Here is a 23654-nt window from a genome sequence, read left to right as displayed (position 1 = left end):
AAGTAGAATTATGTCTTTCTTAAAATCCAGCACTTTTCCTGGATGACCACTCATGTATTAGGCCACCAGGTCTCCTGAGCAGTCTGTCAGTGAAATCTGCTCCAGGGGGCTCTAGCCCAGGGATCCAATGGGGAGATAAGACTCCAAGAAGGACGGAACACTGAGGGGCAGGAGCTGGGCCTGTGCCAAAGCAGGAAGATCCCAGTAGGTTCTGCCCAGACAGCAGTGTGGCTGTTAACAAGTGAGCGATGCCTTCTGTCTTAGAGGTTAATTCAAGCAGCATTAATGCAAAAAGGCCTGGCTGGGCGGGAAGGCTGCTAGAATGGTCTGAGACAGGTGAGTTTCTGGGGTTGACGTGAAAGGCATCAGGGACAAGGGTGTGTGGGGTGCTCTGAAGGGCCTGTGGATGAATTCAGGGACAGATGTTCTCAGTCCTCAGGCAGTAGAGGAGAAACACCCACACCTCGAAGTTTCCACATTCCTGTCCCGTTTAGGTGACAAAAATGAAGGGATGCCCAGTTTCTACATTAAAATTTATTTCATGCCGGAAAAGAAGGACAGACTAAAAATAAGCCTACTAAAGAGGCCAGAAGACTAGCGCGTTACCTGGGACCCAGACCCACTCCCAGAAGGCGGCTGCAGCTGCTCACCCCAGTGGACAGATGTTGATCCTGCCCTTCACATGGATCCCAACTTGGGGTTCTAGGCAGTCTGATTCAAGAGATTCGCCATCAGGAGAAAGCTTCTGACATTGAGAGCTTCAGCAGCGTGAAGAGTTAAACAGCAACGTCAGCCCAGGCAGCGCCGTCAATCTGTGGCGAGTGGCCCTGAGTGCACGGGGTTACAACCCGGGAAGACACTCCAGGGGCAGCCTCAGGTTGCGTGTCCTGGTTCAGCCACAATTTGTAAACGTGCCCGAGCTCTTCTTCAAGCAGAAATCTTCATCAGAAATGGGCGGTGACTCCCAAGTAACCTCTGGTGTGAGAGGCGTTCCTCACAGTCTGTCCCAGCCATCAAACTGGAACACAAAGAGGACGTCGGTTACTGAAAACACTGGGCACGTGCGAGGGCCTGGAATCAAAGTTCCGTGAAACGGAAGCTTTTCTGTCTGCAAATGCTATGCAGCCAAGTTAAGATGATGCCAAGCAGGGCTGGGCAAAACTGGGCGGCTAGTAGGGCTTTGCTTAAGTAACCAGTACAGACATACTGAGGCACACGTGCTCAAGAACATTCACTATTTGGAAGAGATCCACCTTTCACTTCCATTCACCCCTTAGTGTTTACTCTTGGGCAGCAACTCTTTTAAAATAAACCCCTAAAATCATAACAGTACACAAATTTCTCTGGAACTAGAAAATGGCTCAGGTCAAATCCTTTAGGACTAATTCCAAAAGCCCATAGCGACTACTTGACTTGTGACTATATGAAAGGAGGAAGTCAGTCCCTAGGTAAGGAAAGGCTCCTGTGTAAGCTGCCAAGTGGATATGACCGAGGCCTCTACTCCCCTGTGAGTGAGGCATCTGCTACTGTTCCTCTGGAGACAAAGTGAAAGCGTCGTGTTAGCTGGACTTTACTAGGTGATACAGCAGTGTGACAGACACGATGGTCTTTATTTCCTCCAATGAACTGAGAAGTGACACCACCCTTTAGCTAATCCTTAAGAGCCAGACTCTGGATTGAGGGGCAATGATGTCTAACTCCATGAAAACATATACTGCAAGTTCTCATAGCCTTAGAAAGCCTCATATGCTCACTTTGGTCCAAACTGGTAAGAAAATAGCCTATTATAGCCAGAGGCTGGGGGCTTTTGCCAGTGGAGATGAAAGGGCCGACCCGTGGCGCTGAAGCCCTGAGGCAGGGCACAGCCAAAGGCAGGGAGGTTTCCCGAGACGAAGCCGTGAGCGCTCTGGTGAGGTCCACCTGGGGCAGTGCTACACCCGGCTGTAATCGTGAACAATCCTCTTGAGAGACGGGCTTCAACGTGTAATGCTGCCCCTGTAGAAAATAACCCCTCACGTGAAGGCTATGCGTGCCAACTGATTCTCATGGGAAACTTCACTTGTAGGAGGTTTGATATCTAGAGCAATGAAGGCTCTGGCTTACTACCGCCAGTAGATAAGTCAATGGCTCTCACACTGTCCTAAAAGCATCATCCCATACTGGTTCAGAGAACTTGAGAACCACATCTTAGCCTGAAGCTGTGTGGTGCTCCTTCAGCTTAGGGTACAAAGAGCTGAAGTGTGATGATTGTAGAACGACAGCCCCGTGGGCCTGGACCCTCATCGGCCCTCAGAGCAGGCACGAGGTGGCAGTTTCTGCATGTCTAAATGGCGGGAATAAGAATCAGAGCACCCCAGTAATAAGCACACAGACGGCCCGGAGGTGCCTGGTGTGGAGTTAACAGCAACATTTCCTGTTACTGCGACAGTGTTAGCCAAACAGGGCTCTGCTCGAGGTCAACCAGACCCCGGAGCAGAAGAGACCCCTCCTGTGACCGTGCAGCAGGCCATACCTTTCCAGTTTCCCTCTGGATGAGGTCCTGGATGTCGTCTGTCCAGCCGAGAAGCTCCACCAGCCTTTTCACACCATGGACCACATCCCCCAGCTGGGCCACGTCCCTGCCCCGAGGATTCCTAGCCAAGGACCCCACCAAGTCCCGGTTGATGAGCAGTCGGGGCACCGAGCTCCGCACAGCATCGGACAAGCTGGCAAAAGGTTCCACCTGAAAAATTGCCCAAACATGAGGAGCGGGTGCCCACTTTCCCAGGCCCTCAGGACCTTTGTGCCACAGTCCCTGAGGCCCTAGAGGTACTGCCTGACCAAGGTGAGACCGTGGATACGGAGAAAACCCGGCACCGCTTCACTTCTGCGCTAGCGCTCCTGCTGCTTGGTCTCAGCAGCCTTGCGTCTCCCCCTCCCCGGAGCCTGCCTCTCATCCACGCCCCTTGCTCTCCTGGCTCCTGCAGTCTCCCTGCTGAAGTTCACCCACACCATCTCACCTGCCCTCCCCGTCCATGCAGTGTCTTCTCCCGGCTCACCAGGGACATGACAGCCCATCTATCTGTTCCTGCTCCCTGAGGGCAAGTGCCCGACCCTCAGAGGGACCGCCACTGAGGGGCTCCCGAGGCACCCGCTACAACAGGGCCTGGCAAACTCAGGGAAAACACACACAGCTCTGGGTCTCTAGCTGGTTGGAGGCCTGGGCACAGGTCTCTCTGGCCCCTCTGCCCCCGTAGTGCCTGAATCCAGTCAGGCACAGTGCCTTCAGGGTCTCATCACAGCCTTTAGAAGTTTCCTGAACGTCCAGTCCAGATGCATCTCCCAAGCACCTCAAACGCATGTGCAGAACTGAATTCAGCAACCCCAATCCAGACTCCTCAGCAAAGGCCCTGACCTCCCACAGGTGAGACAGACACCTCCCTCTTAAAGTCCTCGAGACGCCAGGCTCGAAGTCCAGCCCTCCTCCCCCTGCCATCTCGCACAGTCCCCAAGTGTGACTATGCTCAGCCTCCTGGACATGTGCTCAATTCATCCTGTTCCCAGATCTCTCTGATCTCAAGGATGACCAGATACACCCCTGGTTTCACTGCTTCTACAGAAAATCGGTCTCTGTGATAGATGTGACCTTGGAAGCCTGCTCCTGCCTGACATCTTTGCCCTCACGCGTCGTGCCCACCCACACTCTGGACACCTTCCTTCCCCCCGTCCTCCCACGCAGACTGCTGCTCTCTCGGCCTGGAACACCACTGCTTCCTCACATGATGAATCCACTCATATTCCAAAGGTAGGGCCCCAGAGTGTCCCACCAGCCCTCACTTCCTCTGCCTTGTCTCGCTAGCCTCCTCCCCACACATCTGTGCACCATTAGGCCTGCTGACAAACCTCCAGGGAGGTCCCAAGGATGAGCAGCAGGTCTGCCATGGGGAAGTCAGCCAGATGCAGCAGGAACCTAGCAGGCAGCGGCTCCCCGAAGAACACGATGTCAGGCTTCGTGACGCCAGAGCAGACGGGGCAGCGGGGGACCCTGTCCACCATCACGTCGGCCTGGTGACACGGAGAGAGTGGGCCAAGGGAGCCACACGGCACACTTGAAAAGGGAAAACCAACTTCTCACTGAGGACGCGTCAGACAGTCCCAACAGCGAGACGGTAGCACAGTGAGGCCCTGTGTATGGAGAACCCGGCTTCAGCTATTAACACTGCCAGCTTTATCTCATACAGCCCCCAGAGTCTGGGGAGATGGCAGTAAGTTTTTTGTTTTGAGGTCGCAGTATTTGAAAGCAGATCTTGGATACTACATGACATCTGACACACTGAACACTATGCTCTGCACTCTGCAGGAGCGCTTGTCAGAGACACTCAGCTGGTGAGAAAACCCAGCCGACCCTCAAACAACGCAGGGGCCAGGGCAACAACCCTTTGCACAACTGAAATCTGCACAAAATGTAGGTTAAGCCCTCTGTACACATGGTTCCTCCATATCTGTGGTTCTGTATCGTGATTCAATCAGCTGTGGATCATATAGTCCCAGAGTTCACGGTTATTTTCTTAAAAATCCACGTATGAGTGGACCCACACAGTTCAAACCCATGTTCAAAGTCAACTGTACTACTTAGATAGTCCTCAGCAGCACTCTGTAGGTATCTGGCTTACAACAGGTGTTAGTCAGTGAAAACGACTGTATAAATTTGTCCCTGATTTCAGCTGAAGCGATCCTGACGTGACCTTAGCCCTGAAGACATTCAGGTCAGCTTGAACTCACTGGCTGGAGTCACGACTCTCAACACCATCCACAGACCTCCTACTTGCAGGCCACGGTGGAGCAGTGTGAGTCGTCATATCCTGCTACACTTGTTCATGCTTGGGCTAGACATCAGAAGAGGAAACTAAGGGAAAAGACACTTGCCTTATAAGGTAAACCTTTACTGCTAATGCAAATTTGTTTTTGCAGGCTGAACCCAGTAAGGAGCAGCAGAAACAATAGACAAAAGAAACAGACTGTTCAAAGACTTTAGATATTAGCAGATCCAGATAAAACTGTATTATGCTTAAATTTTTTAAAGGACAGGTTTGAAATACTTGTTGGAGATAAAAAGCTATACAAAGTATTGCAGTGGATTTGGAAAGGAACCAGATAGGACTTGAAGTAATAAAATGTACAGTACTGAAAATTAAAGCTCAGTGGAGGGGCTTTATCCTCTATGGAAGAACAGTGTATCAATCAACTGGAAAGTAGATCAGGAGGAAGACTCAGAATGCAGCACCCAGGGGAACAAGACAGGACGCAGAAAAGAGTGGCCAAGGCTTCTGGGCAGAGCGTGAGCCCATCTCAGAGGTTTTAACCCAGGGTCTAAAGAGGGAATACAAGGTCCACATGCGTGGGGCAGCCACTGTCCAGAGGAATTACCATGACTGAGGGCTTGGGTTTTTTTAAGCAAAAATGAAGAAGATATCAAACTACAGATTCAGAAAGCTCTACAGAAGCCCAAAGGGTCACAAAGAGTCAGACACAACTGAGGGCCGAACAACAACATGGAGACAAAGTGAAGCGCGAAACCCCCCAGACAGGAGCTCTCAGATAGTCAGAGAAGAGCGAAAGTGCTTCCCAAGTTTATACAGAAAGCAGGAGACTCAGACTAGCCAATACAATATGGAAAAAGATGATCACGGAAAGGAAAACATGGTAAATCAGACTTCATTAAAATGAAAAACTTCTCCTCTGTGAAAGACAATGTCAAGAGGATGAGAGAAGTCACAGACTAGGAGAGAATACTTGCAGAAGACAAATCTGATAATGCAAAGAATTCTTAAAGCTCAGCAATAAGAAAATAGGCAACTCAATTTAAAAATGGGCCCAAGACCTCACCAAAAAAGATACAGATGGCAAATGAGTATAAGAAACAACTTCCACATTATATGTCACTGCTGCTACTGCTGCTGCTAAGTCACTCAGTCATGTCCGACTCTGCGACCCCATACGACTCTGCGACCCCATAGACGGCAGCCCACCAGGCTCCCCCGTCCCTTGGGTTCTCCAGGCAAGAACACTGGAGTGGGTGCCATTTCCATCTCCAATGCATGAAAGTGAAGTCGCTCAGTCATGTCCGACTCTCAGCGACCCCATGGAATGCAGCCTACCAGGCTCCCCCATCCCTGGGGTTCTCCAGGCAAGAACACTGGAGTGGGTTGCCATTTCTTTTTCCAATGCATGAAAGTGAAAGTGAAGTCGCTCAGTCGTGTCTGACCCTCAGCGACCCCATGGACTGCAGCCTTCCAGGCTCCTCCATCCATGGGATTTTCCAGGCAAGAGTACTGGAGTGGGGTGCCATTGCCTTCTCTGTTATGTGTCACTAGGAAACTGCAAATTAAAACAATGAGATACCACTATCCACCTACAAGAACGGCAAAAATCAACACCAAGTGTTGTTGATGCAGAGCAACAGGAACTCACATTCACTGTGGCTAGAAATGCAAAATGGGGCGGCCACTTTGGAAGACACAGACTAAACACAGTCTTAGCACAGGGTCAGCAGTCACAGTGCCTGGTATTTACCCAAAGAGCTGAAAACACATCCACAGAAAACCTGCATGTGGATGTTTGTAACAACTTTACTCATAATTACCAAACCTGGAATTAACCAAGGTGTCCTTTAGTAGGCCAATGGATAAACAAACTGTGTTACATCCAGACAATGGAATATTCAGTTCAGTTCAGTCGCTCAGTCGTGTCCGACTCTTTGCGACCCCATGAATCACAGCACGCCAGGCCTCCCTGTCCATCACCAACTCCCGGAGTCCATCCCCAACCCATGTCCATCAAGTCAGTGATGCCCATCCAGCCATCTCATCCTCTGTCATCCCCTTCTCCTTCTGCCTCCAATCCTTCCCAGCATCAGGGTCTTTTCCAATGAGTCAACTCTTTGCACGAGGTGGTCAAAGTATTGGAGTTTCAGCTTCGGCATCAGTCCTTCCAATGAACACCCAGGACTGATCTCCTTTAGGATGGACTGGTTGGATCTCCTCGCAGTCCAAGGGACTCTCAAGAGTCTTCTCCAACACCACAGTTCAAAAGCATCAATTCTTGGGCACTCAGCTTCCTTCACCGTCCAACTCTTACATCCATACGTGACTACTGGAAAAACTATAGCCTTGACTAGACGGACCTCTGTTGGCAAAGTAATGTCTCTGCTTTTAAATATGCTATCTAGGTTGGTCATAACGTTCCTTCCAAAGACTAAGCATCTTTTAATTTCATGGCTGCAATCACCATCTGCAGTGATTTTGGAGCCTCCCCAAAATAAAGTCTGATACTGTTTCCACTGTTTCCCCATCTATTTGCCATGAAGTGATGGGACCAGATGCCATGATCTTAGTTTTCTGAATGTTGAGCTTTAAGCCAACTTTTTCAACTCAGCCTCAAAAAAAAAAACAGCGATCAGGCCATGAAAAGACATGGCGGAACCTTAAATACATAACGCTAAGTGAAAGAAGTCAACGAGAAGGCCGCACACTGTGTTATTCCAACTCTACGACGTTCTGGAAAAGGCAAAATTATGATCGCCAACCTAAATGAAACACTGACACAATGACAGAGGAATGGATAAAGAAGATGTGGCACACACACACAAACGGAATATAACTCAACCATTAAAAAAGAATAATAATGATATCTGCAGCACCATAGATGAACCTAGAGATTATCATACTGAGTCAGACGACACGTATCAGGTAGTGTCCCTCGTATATGGAATCCAATTTTTTATATGATACAAATGAACTTATTTACAAAACAAAAAAAGACACAGATTTCAAAAACAAATTTATGGTTACCAATGAGGAACTGTGGTAGGGAGAATTAATCAGGAGTTTAAAATATACACACTACTAAATGTAAAACATAAAACAGATAACCAACAAGGACCTACTATATAGCACAGGGAACTCATAATCTGTGATAACCTACATGGGAAAAGAGTCTGAAAGGGATCCACACGTATAAACTGAATCCCTGTGCTGTACACTTGAAACTAACAACACTGCCAACCAGCTACTGCTATTCGTCGTTCAGTCACTCAGTCGTGGCCACTCTCTGCAACCCCATGGACTGCAGCACGCCAGGCTTCCCTGACCCTCACCATCTCCTGGAGTTTGCACAAACTCCTGTTCATTGAGTCTATGATGCCATCCAACCATCTCAGCCCATTGCCCCCTTCTCCTCCTGCCCCCAGTCTTTGCCAGCATCAGGGTCTTTTCCAATGAGTTGGCTCTTCATGTATCAGATGGCCAAAATATTGGAGTTGCAGCATCAGCATCCGTCCTTCCAATGAATATTTAGGGTTGATTTCCTTTAGGATTGACTAGTTTGACTATACTTCAATAAAATAATAAGAATAATCATAAAGATCTGTGGTTGCTAAGGGCTTGGGTTCAGGGAGGGAATTAAGGTTGACTGATTACTGGATACAGGGTTTTCCTGGGGGGTGATGAAAATACTCCAGAAGTAGACAGAGGTGGTGTTTGCACAATACAGTGAAAATACTAAATACCAATAAAGTGTAGACTTTAAAATGGTTAATTTTATGTTATGTGAATTCATCTCAATTAAAAAAAGACAGGATTCTGTGCCATGTCATTATTTCAGTTTCACCTTTATTTAAGATTTTCCACTCTACCTTACTCTACTTAAAAAAAAAAAAGCCATTCTAAGATTAAAAAGATATGGTATATATATACACGATGGTATATTACTCAGCCATTAAAAAGAATTAAATAATGCCATTTGCAGCAACATGGATGGAGCTAGAGATCATAATACTAAGCGAAGTCAGACAGAGAAAACTGAATACCATATGATATCACTTGTATGTGGAATCTAAAGTACAGCACAGGGACACCAACACGTGCTCACAGGAGCCCAAGGCTGCAGGTCTGGCGATCACACTTGGATGAACCACTGTCTAGAGGACAGGAGACACGGTGCTTGCCTGCCTTTAGCCCAGGCCGCTGTGTGAGGTCCTCCAGCGTCCACGTGGGAACTCTCCCAGACTGTGTGTTACAGGCCCCCGGCTTTGGCCTGCCGGTCCTCCTCCATCCAGGCCCTCTCTGAGACGGCACTGAAGATCAAGCCCTGAGCCTTTGGTGTGGAACACTGACTCCAAGACGCTAGACTAACAGAGAACTAACCCTAGGGCGTTTCAAATAGCGAGAACTCACACAAAGGAAACCACCTGAACATAAGACCCGGCATCACCCAACCACCAGGAGCGCCCTGTGCGGGGCGCCGCATCTAAGCAACAAACAAAGCAAAAGTACAAACCCAGCCATCAGCAGACAGGACTCCACCTCACTCAGCCTTGCCCAGCAGAGGAAAAACAAACAGACAACAAAAAGAAAAGACTCAGCGCATATCTCACCCTATGGGAAGCTTACACAACCCCCTGGACCAACCTTAGGAGGGCAGAAACCAAAAGGAAGAAAGAATTCAACACTGAAGCCTGGGAAAAAGAGACTTTAAACACAATAAGTTAAAAGAAAATAATGAAAAGTCAGAGAAATACTACACAGATGAAGGAACAAATTAGAAACACAGAAGTCCAAATAAATGAAGAGGGAATAGGCAAACTACCTGAAAAAGAATTCAGAATAATTATAGCAAAGATGATCAAAAACCTTGAAAACAAAATGGAGAAAATGCAAGAGTCAATTAACAAAGACCTAGAAGAATTAAAGAATAAACATACAGGAACAAACAACGCAATTACTGAAATTAAACATACCCTGGAAGGAACCAATAGCAGAATATCTGAAGCAGAAGAATGAATCAGTGAGCCGGAAGATAAAATGGTGGAAATAACTTCTGAAGAGCAGAATAAAGTAAAAAGAATGAAAAGAACTGAGGATAGTCTTAGAGACCTCTGGGACGATCTCAAATGCACCAACATTCAAATTATAGGGGTCCCAGAAGAAGAAGAGAAAAAGAAAGGATATGAGAAAATTGTCAATCAAGTCCAAGAGGCACAAAGAGTCCATACAGGATAAACAAAAGGAGAAACACACCAAGACACATACTAATCAAACTAACAAAGACTAAACTCAAAGAAAGAACATTAAAAGCAACAAGGGAAAAGCAACAAGTAACATACAAGGGAAACCCCATATGTTTAATAGCTGATCTTTCAGCAGAAACTCTGCAGGCCAGAAGGGATGGCAGGATATGTTTAAAGTACCGAAAGGGAAACATCAACAACCAAGACCACTGTGCCCGGCGAGGATCTCATTCAAAATTGATGGAGAAATAAAAGGCTTTTCACACAAGCAAAAGTTAAGTGAATTCAGTACCACCAAACCAGCTTTACAACAAATGTTAAAAGGATTTATATAGTCAAGAAATAGAAGAAAAAAGATAAAAATCAACCCCAAACAATTAAGAAAATGGCAATAGGAACATACGTATCAATAATTACTTTAAAGGAAAATGGATTAAATGCTCCAACCAAAAGACACAGACTGGCTGAATGGGTACAAAAACAAGACCCATACATATGCTGTCTCCAAGAAACCCACTTCAGACCTGAAGACACACAGAGACTGAAAGGGAGAGGATGGAAAAATATATTCCACACAAATGGGAAGCAAAAGAAAGCTGGAGGAGCAATCCTCATATTAGATAAAACAGACCTTAAAATAAAGTGTATTACAAGAGATAAGGAAGGACACTGCATAATGATCAAGGGATCGACCCAAGAGGAAGACATAACAACTGTAAATACCTCTGCACCCAACACAGGAGCACCGCACTACGTAAGACAAACACCAACAGACGTAAAGGCAGAAACCGAAAGCAGGAGACTTTACCACCCCGCTCACACCAGTGGACACATCATCAAAACAGAAAACTAATAAGGAACCATGAGTCTTAAAGGATACATTAGATGAGATGGATCTCATTGATCTCCTCAAGACACTCCATCCAAATGCAGAAGAATACACCTTCTTCTCATGTGGACATGGAACATTCTCCAGGACAGACCATATCTTGGGTCACAAATCAAATCTCAGTAAATTTAAGAAAATTGAAATCGTATCAAGCATCTTCTCCGACCACAATGCCATGAGACTAGATATCAATTACAAGAAAAAAACTGTAAGAAACACTTGGAGATTAAACAACACATCTCTAAATAAGCAACAGGTTACTGAAGAAATCAAAAGGGAAATCAAAAAATTTCTGAAAACAAATGACAATGAAAACACAACAACTCAAAGCCTACGGGATGCAGCAAAAGCAGTTCTAAGAGAGAAGTCTGTAGCAATACAATCCTACCTCTAAAAAACAAGAAAAACATCGAATAGATAGCCTAACATTACACCTAAAACAACTCAAAAAAAGAAGAACAAAAAAAAATTAGTATGGAAATAAATCATATAAATGAAAAAAATGAAAGAAAAAAATAGTAAAGATTAATAAAACTAAAAGCCGGTTCTTTGAGAAGATAAACAAAATTGACAAAACATTAGCCAGACTCAATATGCCAGAAGATCTAGAAAACTCAGCAGTGGCAACAGGACTGGAAAAGATTAAGTTTTCATTCCAATCCCAAAGAAATGCTTTGCCAAAGAATGCTCAAATTAACATACAATTGCGCTCATTTCACATGCCAGCAAAGTAATGCTCAAAATCCTTCAAGTTAGGCTGCAATAATACGTGAACAGAGAAATTCCAGATGTATAAGCTGGATTTAGAAAAGGCAAAGGAACCAGAGATCAAATTGCTAATATCCGTTGTATCACAGAGAAATCAAGGTAATTCCAGAAAAACATCTACTTCTGTTTAACTGACCACACTAAAGCCTTTGACTGTATGGATCACAACAAACTGTGGAAAATTCTTAAAGAGATGGGGATATCAGACCACCTTACTTGCCTCCTGAGAAACCTGTTTGCAGGTCAAGAAGCAACAGTTTGAACCATACATGAAACAATGGACTGGTTCAAAATTGGGAAAGGAGTACATCAAGGCTCTGTATTGTGAAAAAGCTGGCTTAAAACTCAACATTCAGAAAACTAAGATCATGGCATCTAGTCCCATCACTTCACGGCAAATAGATGGGGAAAAAAACGGAACAGTGACAGACTTTTTTTTCTTGAGCTCAAAAATCACTGTGGATGGTGACTGCAGCCATGAAATTAAAAGACACTTGGTCCTTGGAAGAAAAGCTATGAAAAACCTAAACAGCGTATTAGAAAGCAGAGACATCACTTTGCCAACAAAAGTCCATATAGTCAAAGCTATGGTTTTTCCAGTAGTCATGTACAGATGTGAGAGTTGGACCATAGAAAAGGCTGAGCTCTGAGGAATTGATGCTTTCAAACTGTGGTGCTAGACAAGACTCTTGTGCGTCCCTTGGACAGCAAGGAGATCAAACCAGTCAATCCTAAAGGAGATCAACCCTGAATACTCATTGGAAGGTCTGATGCTAAGCTGAAGCTCTAATACTTTGGCCACCTGATGCAAAGAACTGACTCATTGGAAAAGACCCTGAGGCAAGGAAAGATTGAGGGCAGGAAGCGAAGGGGCAACAGAGGATGAGATGGTTGGATGGCATCAGTGACTCAAGGGACATGAGTTTGAGCCAACTCTGGGAGATAGTGAAGGACAGGGAATCCTGGCGTGCTGCAGTCCACGGTATCACAAAGAGTCAGACACCACATAGCAAATGAACAATAGCAACGCTCTATAGTTAACCAAAAACAGTAAGCGGAGCTGTAGTTACTGACACAGGGTATCTATGAAATTTTGCTCAGGGACAAAGCAATGTGAATATTAGTTATCCCATTAATGGAAAAAACTAATTGTGTGTGGGTGTAGGTACACAGAAATGTGCATGAATGTTTATATATACACACACATATCCAATGGGCTACAGGAACTGTCAGAAGGCAGATTCACTTTTCCCTACATATTTTGTATTTGCTTAATTTTTTTTTAATCTACAAATATCCTATGGCCCAATAAGTTTGTATTTATAGATACTGGGAGTTAGGACTTGCACATTAAAAAATAACTGAAGTACAGCTGATAGCAAAGTGATTCAACTATACACACATATGTGTGTATATTCTTTTTATTCTTTTCCCTTATAGGTTATCAAAGATACTGAATATAGTTCCCTGTGCTGTACAGTAAATCCTTGTTGTCTGTACTGCCTTAATTTTGACAAGTAAATATTGATTTTTTATTTTAAAATTTAAGAAAATCATTTTCATAGTATTACTGTTCTGTTGTCCTTCCAACACAATGCTTATAAAATACCACTTCTCAAGGTTACTCCCAGTGAGAAGTGCAGAGGAAAAGAAGTCTCTGTGACAACTTACCCAGAAGTCCTCCCCTGGGTAGGGTCTTCGGCAGACGGTGCAGGTGGCAGAGGCAAGGGATCCATGAGCTTCAACGAGCTTTGAGTCAGGGATGCCAGATGCTGAAATTCAAACTGAAGGTAAGTGCTGCTGCCTCTGGGGCGGGGACGCAAGCCCCTCAGTGTCACCTCTGGGCGTGGCAGGCCCCAGGAGAAGCCTCAGCCCTCCGTGGAAGCCTTAGCTCTATAGCCCACAGACAAAAGCCCGCTGGTCAGAATAAGCTCCGTGACGAGGTTCTGACAAGGAGCCAAATCACAGTTAAAACAAAGTCTGTCTAACAGCACGTGGAAAAAATTATCAACATAGCTCGTAAGTGTGTGTGTGTGTGTGTGTGTGTGTGTGTGTGTGAGTTGCTCAGTTGTGTCTGGTACTTTTTGCAACCCTATGGACTATAGCCCACCAGAAGCCTCTGTCCATTGGATTTCCCAGGCAAGAATACTGGAATGGGCTGCTATTCCCTTCTCCAGGGGACTGTCCCAACTCAAGGATCAAACCCAGTCTCCTGCATGGCAGGCAGATTCTTCACCATCTGAGCCACCAGGGAAGCCCATGAAAAGATACTCAGCATCACTCATAACTAAAAAACTGCAAACCAAAACTACAATGAGATACCACCTCACACCAGTCAGAATGGCCATCATCAAAAAAATCTACAAACAATAAATGCTGGAGAGGATGTAGGGGAAAGGGAACCCTCTTACACAGTTGGTGGGAATGTACATTGATACAGCCACTATGGAAAACAATATGGAGATTCCTAAAAAACTGAATAAAACTACCGTATGACCCAACAGTCCCACTACTGGGCATAAACTCTGAGAAACTATAACTGAAAAGACACAAGTACCTCAATGTTCACTGCACCACCATCTACAAATAGCTAGGACACAGAAGCAACCCAGATGCCCATCGACAGACGAGTGGATAAAGCAGCTGTGGTACATGCAGACAGTGGAGTACTAGCTATAACAAGGGATGTGTTGGAGTCAGTGCTAACGAGGTGGATGGACCTAGAGCCTATTATACAGTGAAGTAAATCAGAAAAACAAATATCGTATATTAATGCATGTATATGGAATCCAGAACGATGGTCCTGATGAACCTATTTACAGGGCAGCAGTGGAGATGCAGACATAAAGAACAGACTTAGGGACACAGGGTGAGGAGGAGAGGATGGGACAGATGGAGAGAGCGGCATGGAAACACACACGCCACTACTGTACACTGGGCCGCCGGTGAGAACCCGCTCTCAGACGCATTCCTTCTTATAGCTCCCTGTATGACTCGGGGAGCTCAGCCGGGCGTCCGTGGCAACCTACAGGGGCAGGAGGCGGGAGGGAGGCTCAAGAGGGAGCAGACGCATATATACCTATGGCTGATTCATGTTAATGTATGGACTTTTTTTTAATTAATGAATAGCAAAAAAAAGCCTGTGAAAACGCAGTAGAAAAACATTTGATGTAAGTCTAGATCAAATTACACCCAACCAAGAAAAACATTTTCTATGCTACAGACACCAAGAGTAAGAAAATACTGCTAATATAAATACATTTCCAAAAACCTGTGGAAAAACAAACAAAAGGTGACTTATCGTGCAAGTTCTGTTACCACCATGAGCTTTGGAAGGCCACTGGTATGAAGACCTGGTTCTTGCTGCCATGTCCCCACCGTCCCCACTCTACACATGTGAAGGTCACAGCCGCACACTCCCACTTCCCACAAGCCTGCGCTGCTGCATTTCCAGGAAAGAGATCATCCCCACTGCCTATGCGGTTCCAAGTTGTAGAGTCCTTCTAGCAAGTAAACATTTTTCTGGAGTTGAGACAGCTCCTTTTTTCAATTCACAACACATCTGTAGCCTGGCTGAGCTGCCACTGGCTTGCTGAGAGCTGCCTGTCAGCAACTGCAGAAAAGAAAAGGCCCAGCAACTGCTTCTCCAGGGCGCACGGCCAGAGGTCAGCATGACCCACGAGTCACTGCGCGTGGCCACCATCTAGGTACAGTCAAGAAATCACCACACTGAATTTGATATTAAGGAACTGTTAGTGACTTCTTTCTGTGATAATGATATCACGGTTGTGTTTTATAAGTCTTTACCTTCTAAAGATACCCATTGCTGGATTTATAGATTAAATTTATGATAAGAGTATTTGCTTCAAAATACTCAGGGGTGAGAGAAGATGGGGGTAGGACACAGGTTAAACAGGCCTGGCCATGATGAGATAACGAGGCCATGAGCATTCATCACATACATCTCACTGTGTGCTTAAAAAATTCCATAATGAAAACTTGAAAAAAGAAAACCATCAGATCAACAAAACCAGAAGCTCCCAATGTCAACTTTAGCTCTATCCCAAACTCACGACCTAGAAAGTGGGTCCACCAATGAGGTCCTAACAGTGATACTTAAAACACAAAGAGGACATTTTTGCTGGAGATGATGGCAAAACTTCTTGGGTCAAAATCAGCCACAAGGATGGGGAATAAGAACTAGGCCTCAGCCCTACCTAGAAACAGGCACCTGAGCCTTCCCTGCGGGAGCGAAAAGGTGTGGAACAGGAGCAAGGCTCACCTCTCTCGAGCCCGTCGATGTTCTGGGTGTAGAGCCGCAGAAGCAGCCCCTTCTCGTGTAGCAATCGGAGGAAGTAGTGAGTAGCATTGGGCCTATAGTTCCCAGGGTACAGCTTCTTGGCGAAAGTGAAAAATGGCTTGGGGTCATGAAAGAAAAAGGAGAGCTCAAAAATGGCCTCAGGGTAGGGGAGCTTGTACTGCTGGAGGATGCTGTAGTAGCCAACCCCTGGAGACCTGCAGAGAGAAGCGAGAGGCTCTGAGCCATTCAAGAGAGAGCAGGGAGTGGAGGGAGCTGTGGGACGAGCTCTGGGAGTGCAAGGCACCTGAAGTCTGGGATGCCGCTGGGTGTGCTGATGCCGGCCCCCACCATGACCACCACCTTCTGGCAGGCTCTGGTCTTAATCAGCTCAGCGATGTCCTGCAGGAGAAACTTCTTCTGACTGTGGCCTCCCCCTCCAGTGTCACTTGAGGCACCAGCAAAACAAGATATGGACCATCCTCCACCTGGAATACTGATAGAAAAGGAGAGCAGCCAGGTAACCGATGATAATCGAGCTGATGCCGGCAAGAATGAGCAATGTCTGCCTTCCACCAACCCCACCACTAAGAATGACTACACTTCCTTCCCACCCCACAAACGACCATCTTTCTTATCGTGGGATAAAACAGAAACTCTGAAATCAAGATCTATTTGGGAGCAAAAATTTCAGGTTAATGGGAACTGTGCAATTCAGAAAAGTATCATTTCACAATTCCTGTTATCAAAAGCTAGTGAAGGCTCAAGCTAGAGCCAAGACATCTGGGGATGCTCTCTGCAGAGCCATACACCCTAACATAGAAAGGATGTGACAAATACTCAGTGACATTTAAAGCAAATTAAACATCTCAGACTTTACGCCAAATATTCAGTTCAGTCACTTAGCCACATCCGATTTTTTGTGACCCCACTGACTTCAGCACGCCAGGCTTCCCTGTCCATCACCAACTCCTGGAGCTTGCTCAAACTCATGTCCATTGAGTCGGTGATGCCATTCAACCATCTCATCCCCTGTCATCCCCTTCCCCTCCCGCCTTCAATCTTTCCCAGCATCAGGGTCTTTTCCAATGAGTCAGTTCTTCGCATCAGGTGGCCATAGTATTGGAGTTTCAGCTACAGCATCAGTCCTTCCAATGAATATTCAGGACTGATTTCCTTTAGGATTGAACTGGCTGGATCTCTTTGCAGTCCAAGGGACTCTCAAGAGTCTTCTCCAACACCACAGTTCAAAAGCATCAATTCTTTGGCACTTAGCTTTCTTTATAGTTCAACTCTCACATCCAAACATGACTACTGGAAAAACCATAGCTTTGACTAAACAGACCTTTGTCGGCAAAGTAACATCTCTGCTTTTTAATATGCTGTCTAGGTTGGTCATAGCTTTTCTTCCAAGGAACAAATGTCTTTTAATTTCATGGCTGCAGTCACAATCTGAAGTGATTTTGGAGCCCCAAAAAAGATAAAGTCTCTCACTGTTTCCATTGTTTCCCCATCTATTTGCTATGAAGTGATGGGACCAGACGCCATGATCTTCGTTTTCTGAATATTGAGCTTTAAGCCAACTTTTTCACTCTCCTCTTTCACTTTCATCAAGAGGCTGTTTATTTCTTCTTCCCTTTCTGTCATAAGGGTGGTATCATCTGCATATCTGAGGTTCTTGATATTCCTCCTGGCAATCTTGATTCCAGCTAGAGTTTCATCCAGCCTGGCATTTCACATGATGTACTCTGCACATAAGTTAAATAAGCAGGGTGACAATATACAGCCTTGTCGTACTCCTTTCCCAATTTGGAACCAGTCTGTTGTTCCATGTCCAGTTCTAACTGTTGCTTCTTGACCTGCATACAGATTTCTCAGGAGGCAGGTAAGGTGGGTCTGGTATTTCCATTTCTTTAAGAATTTTCTACAAGTTTGCTGTGATCCACACAGTCAAAGGCTTTGGCATAGTCAATAAAGTAGAAGTAAATGTTTTCCTGGAACTCTCTTGCTTTTTTGATGATGATCAAACCAGTTTGATCTCTGGTTCCTCTGCCTTCTCTAAATCCAGCTTGAACATATGGAAGTTCACATTTCATGTACTGTTGAAGCCTGGCTTGGAGAATTTTGAGCATCCCTTTGCTAGCATGTGAGATGAGTGCAATTCTGCGGTAGTTTGAACATTCTTTGGCGTTGCTTTTCTTTGGGATTGGAATGAAAACTGACCTTTTCCAGTCCTGTGGCCACTGCTGAGTTTTCCAAATTTGCTGGTATTTTGAGTGAAGCACTTTCACAGCATCATCTTTTAGGATTTGAAATAGTTCCATTGGAATTCCATCGCCTACCACTAGCTTTGTTCGTAGTGATGCTTTCTAAGGCCCACTTGACTTCACCTTCCAGGATGTCTGGCTCTAGGTGAGTGATCACACCATCGTGGTTATCTGGGTCATGAAGCTCTTTTTTGTATAGTTCTTCTGTGTATTCTTGCCACCGCTTCTTAATATCTTCTGCTTCTGTTAGGTCCATACCATTTCTGTCCTTTACTGTACCCATCTTTGCCAAATATTAACAGAATGTTAATTAAGTAGGTTCAAGACACCATTCCAAAAAGAAACACTCATATCCTGACACCGAGGGATTCAAACAGCTGCAGAGCCTCCATCTTCTATGTTCGCAGCCATTCAGAAGGCTGCTCATTTTTTATAGCAGCCAAACATATGAAACAACCCAGGCAAGGCAAGAGCCGACTGGAGCTGGGGGTTACCCTGCAAAACTCCAGGAGTCTCAGGTCATCTGCAGAAGCCAGGAGCTGAGACACTCACAATACTAACTGTTTGGAGTATGAGATAGTCTTCCACAAGAGAAAAAGAGCAAAACACACAATAAAGATGCCACAGGCTTCGGAGAGGCATCAGGACTAAGAGGCTCCACAACCAGGAAGCACCAGAAAGACGACAGAGACAACACAAGCTGCACAACAGGCGCAGCACCTGGACACGTCCACCTGAGGCAAGTCTGCAGCCGCAGGGCGCACAGGCAGAGCCCAGTGCGGGCCTGAAGGCGCCAGACTGCCTGATCTGCTCTCAGGGCCTCATTTGGCATCTACCTGAGCTACACAACTTCATCACCTGCTGGTAGCATGTTGGCAACCTGTCCAGAGTTCAAGACGGCCAGCCCCACTCCACAGAGCATCTGCCTCTCACCCCAAGGCTGGCAGCCACCACGCCCATCTTCCAGAAGGCCCTGATGTCCCACAGCTAGGACTTCGGCCCTCAGTATAGACCCCTCCACCCTGACAGGAAGAGATTAAACAAACTGAAACGAAAACCCACCCCAAATGATTGATAAATCTAAAGTGAATACAGACACAAAAAGAGGAAAGAGAGTATTTATTTTATCATTTGTGATACAGGTAAGAAATAAGCACCCTAAAAGCGTATCTTCAGATACAGGCCAGGACAATCCAGAGCTTATCTTCCAGGAGTGTGGTCCTAGCTCACTTTGTTTGCCCGTTGTCTCTGGTTTTCCTTTCGCTCCTGCACAATCTGCACACTCACCTGCTCACACCCTGCTGCTGAGGTTCTCCCTGATGCCCTCGGACCCCACAGCGCCAGAGCATCTTAGCACCACACACCCCACCCCAGTGACAGTTTCAGGCCCGCTACTCCCTCTCATAGACCTCTCTTTTCCTGGTTTGTACTCACTCTAAACCCAGCTCCTTTACCTGAAAAGACCTTTTTACCCCTCAGCATGTCTAGAATCTCCCAGAGCCAAGGCCACTCCTTCATAAAGCCACTGCCCAACCCAGTAAGAAGTCACCTTTGCCCTCCTCTGAAGAGTGACAACTCTGGCTCCCCTTCTTCACTTTAGGGCCTGTCACCCCTGCCCTCCTGAAGTAACACTGCACAGCTGCCTCGCACAGTCCACTCTGAAGTCAATGACAGTGCAACTCAGGAGCTCACTGGCCACTCAGTCCACTTGTGATGCCTCTCCTGGCAAACCATCATCTTGGTTTTCCAAAGAACAGGCCTCAGAAAAGTATGTAATGAGAAAGAGGAACTGGCAAGGGAAGGCAGGGCTGAGGGCACCAAAAGGAGAGTCAGAGCCCTAGTCACTATTGCCTCATTAAGTCACTCAGCACCCTGAGCCTTGGCTGCCAAAGCCAAAAGCAAGGGAGCCAGAGCTTATTCCAACAGTCTTTTGAAAAAACCCACAGCTGTAAATCTCCCAGCAGAAAGTACAGGAAATACAGCAGAGAAACAATGCTTTCCCACTCCTCCCCATGCTCTTCCAGAGATGCCCATGGATTCTGAGGAAAGTTCTCCTCCACCCAAGTCTTCCATAAAAGCACCAGACAAGGCAGCTCTCCTGAGTGTACATCAATGAAATCTCCGAAGGGGGGTTTCCAGTGAAAACCATAGTTAGGAAGGGAAAAGATGGCTCTGGCTACAACCACAGCTATTAAATGTCCACTTCACATGGCGTCAAGAACATCTGTTCACCTAAGGTCCTCAACCAAACATTTCTGTGCTCCTTCCAAATGCAAATTATGGGGAATACAAAAGGAATCAGAGGAAAGTTGTGATACTGTGATTTAGAATTATATATATCTATTCAGCTCAGTTCAGCCGCTCAGTTGTGTCTCTTTGCAACCCCATGGACTGCAGCACGCCAGGCTTCCCGGTCCATCACCGACTCCCAAGGCTTGCTCAAACTCATGTCCATCAAGTCAGTGACCCCATCCAACCATCTCATCCTCTGTCACCCCCTTCTACTCCTGCCTTCAATATTTCCCAGCCTCAGTCTTTTCCAGTGAGTCAGTTCTTCACATCAGGTGGCCAAAGTATTGGAGTTTCAGCTTCAGCATCAGTCCTTCCAATGAATATTCAGGACTGACTTCCTTCAGGATTGACTCTTTGGATCGCTTTGCAGTCCAAGGGATGCTCAAGAATCTTCTCCAAACAGTTCAAAAGCATCAATTCTTCGGCGCTCAGCTTTCGTTATAGTCCAACTCTCACATCCATATATGACTACTGGAAAAACCATAGCTTTGACTATATCTAACAATATATATTTTCAGTCTTAGTCCCAGAACCCTTAGAATTTCCTAAGAGCAATGGGAACACCTTTTGTTACAGTATTTGGTCTTTTGGCCTCAGGCCCTGAAATCCCTTCAGAGCTATGAAGTGAAATAAGTGTCCTGTTATTCATAACAAGCCTCTTACAACTAGGCTGAGTTTATGTTAATGAGGTGATTATTGGAAATCCCCTAAGGATGGGGTATGGTTGCCAGGGAAACCAACCACAATTAGAGAGTTGGAATCTCCATGAAAACCCAAAAACAAGAGGTTCAGAAAGCTTCCACGTGCCAGGCCCCAAACTCCACAGGGACAGAGGCTCCTGCATTTGGAACTCTCCCAAACCTCAGCCTGGGTATCTCTTTATTGGCTTGTTCATTCATACTTTTTAATATCCTTTATAATAAACTAGCAATCTACTAAGTACACCGGTTTCTTGAACTCTGTGAGCGGCTCTAGCAAATTAATCACATCAGAGGAGGGGTCACAGGAAGCTCCGACCTGTAGTCAGTGGGTCAGAAGCACAAGTGGACCTGGGTCAGTGGCTGAAGCGATGTCCGTCCTATGGGACTGAGCCCCTAACCTGCGGAACCTGGTGCTGTCTCCAGGCTGACGGAGTCAGAGTTCAGTTACATTTGACATCCGGTTGGTGTCTGTGGAAAACTCAAAAGTTGCTCGCTGGTATTGAAATAAAACCCATTGTTGAGTGCCTAGTTGAGTGCAAGGTATCACTTAGGGTACTTAATGTGTACTTCTCATTTACACAAGTAAAATGTCCGCCACTGAAAAACACATGGACTGAATTTAACCAAACGTCTAGAAAATACTGAAGGTGTATGACTTAAAGTAAATGCTCCATGGAATGAGATCTACTGAGAGTAGGGGTAAGCTGAGGAGCAAGCACAGATGCTGCTTGGGAAATGGAGACAAAGGACACCTTCAAACAGGAGCCCCTAAGATACAAGCTCAAAGGGCAGAAATTTCAAATTGTAGACAGCCTATGCAAGCAAACTGCTCTTCTCAGGTACCTTCATGCCTCCAGTTTGGGCTGCAAGTGGTGGCAAGGATTTACTGATTGATAAGGTCACTATTTAGCCATGCCCCAACCACACAACTGCCTGCAGATTCTGAAACTGAAATAAGCTCCATGGAGGCAACAATTTGACCCCTGCTCCATCACTGCACCTGGAACAGTCTGGTAGATGATAAGTTTCTTGGATGAAAGAAAGACTCCTCCTTGGTATCTCTTTATTAAAACTCTTCAGTATTTTTGGTAGTTGTGTAAGAAGGCATTAAGTGAATGTACCACTATTTACTGAAATACTTGTCCATTATTGGGCATGAAGTTAGTTTCCTAACAACTGTGATTAACAACTATGGTCTTAAGATTTTTCCACTTGTACGTCCGATTTCTAGACAAGGATTCAAAATGTGCAATTCCTGTGTATGAACCTGAGGAAGGGTATGAACATATGCTGGTGGGAGTATTAATTGCACGACGTTTATGTGGGGCAATAAAATGTAGACACAGGAGTTCCACTACTAGAGATTTATCCAAAAGGTGGAGTACGAACAAGGTTATTCAACACAGCACTATTTGTAGTAACTAAAGATTAGAAACATTTTCAACACGAGACTGGTTAAATTAAGTATGAAACGTCCAAAGAATGGAATTCTACAGATTAGCATAAAAGACTGAGAAAGCATTTAGGTTTAGAATGGAAGTAACCCCAAAACACGTTAAGTGGGAAAAAAAAAAAAAGGTACAGAACAGAATCTAACTAAAACGGGGTCCGGATGTCAAGAATGAACATTAAGTGTTGTTTACACACGTCCAAAATACCCCTGGGAAGAAACGAGAAACCGTTGCCGTCCGGGACTCCAGAACGCCCTTCAGAGCCGCCTGAGCCGTGACTCGCCATTTTCAGGTTCTCCAATCGTCCCGCTGACCACACAGGGGGGCCTGACATCCCTGCTCGCCTGAGGGGGTCGGTCTCCTCCCTGGGCCCCGCCCGGCACCGCAGCCGCCCCCGCCCGGAACGAACCGAGGCCAGCGGGTCCACGCCCGCGCACCTCGCAAGCCCCAGAACCTGAGGGCTGGAACAGCTGAACGAGGAAACAACGCCATGCTTCTCCGCAGTGCGCAATGTCAGGTGCCCAGGGGTCTCGTGCGCGCCCCGCCCCCCGCGAGCGCGCCCCGCCCCCCGCGAGCGCGCCCCGCCCCCCGCGAGCGCGCCCCGCCCCCGCGAGCGCGCCCGCCCCCGCGAGCGCGCGCCCGCCCCCGCGAGCGCGCCCCGCCCCCGCGAGCGCGCCCCGCCCCCCGCGAGCGCGCCCTTTCCTTAGCCTCCCGCTCTTTCCCCGCCCCTGTGCGTGTTTCCTGCGCGTCCTTCCTGGCCGTCTCGCTCAGCTCGTCCCGCCCCTCCAAGCGCACCTTCGCCAGGTCTTCGCGAGCCCTTACCCTAGCCTCACGTTCTCCTTCCCCGTCCCAGCAGCCCAGGTGGAGGTGGACGTCAGGTGGGGGCGGTTTCCTATTCTATTGCGTTCCAGCCTCTGGTTCCCAAGACCAAACTTGGAACCTGC

General features: G+C 46.4%; 1 protein-coding gene across 6 annotated transcripts; it reads right to left on the bottom strand.

Moving 5' to 3' along the window:
* Positions 1-514: 514 nt before the first annotated feature.
* SIRT3 (sirtuin 3) lies at positions 515-23253 on the bottom strand. 6 transcript variants are annotated; one of them, XM_005910450.2, is made up of 7 exons: positions 23120-23253; positions 16307-16495; positions 15985-16217; positions 13374-13474; positions 3883-4044; positions 2513-2722; positions 515-1018 (listed from the first exon to the last, which is right to left on the bottom strand). In XM_005910450.2, the coding sequence occupies exons 1-7, from the start codon at positions 23200-23202 to the stop codon at positions 995-997; spliced, it is 1002 nt and encodes a 333-aa protein (XP_005910512.1). In that variant the 5' UTR covers positions 23203-23253; the 3' UTR covers positions 515-994. The 6 variants fall into 6 exon arrangements, with proteins under 6 accessions (XP_005910512.1, XP_070217346.1, XP_014338691.1 ...); XM_070361245.1 differs by having other exon boundaries at positions 23148-23247; XM_014483205.2 differs by having other exon boundaries at positions 23165-23231.
* Positions 23254-23654: the final 401 nt, after the last annotated feature.

The sequence above is a fragment of the Bos mutus genome, chromosome 23 (genome assembly GCF_027580195.1).
Source record: "Bos mutus isolate GX-2022 chromosome 23, NWIPB_WYAK_1.1, whole genome shotgun sequence".
Classification (NCBI taxonomy): Eukaryota; Metazoa; Chordata; class Mammalia; order Artiodactyla; family Bovidae; genus Bos; species Bos mutus.
This window is presented reverse-complemented; position numbering and strand designations above follow the sequence as displayed.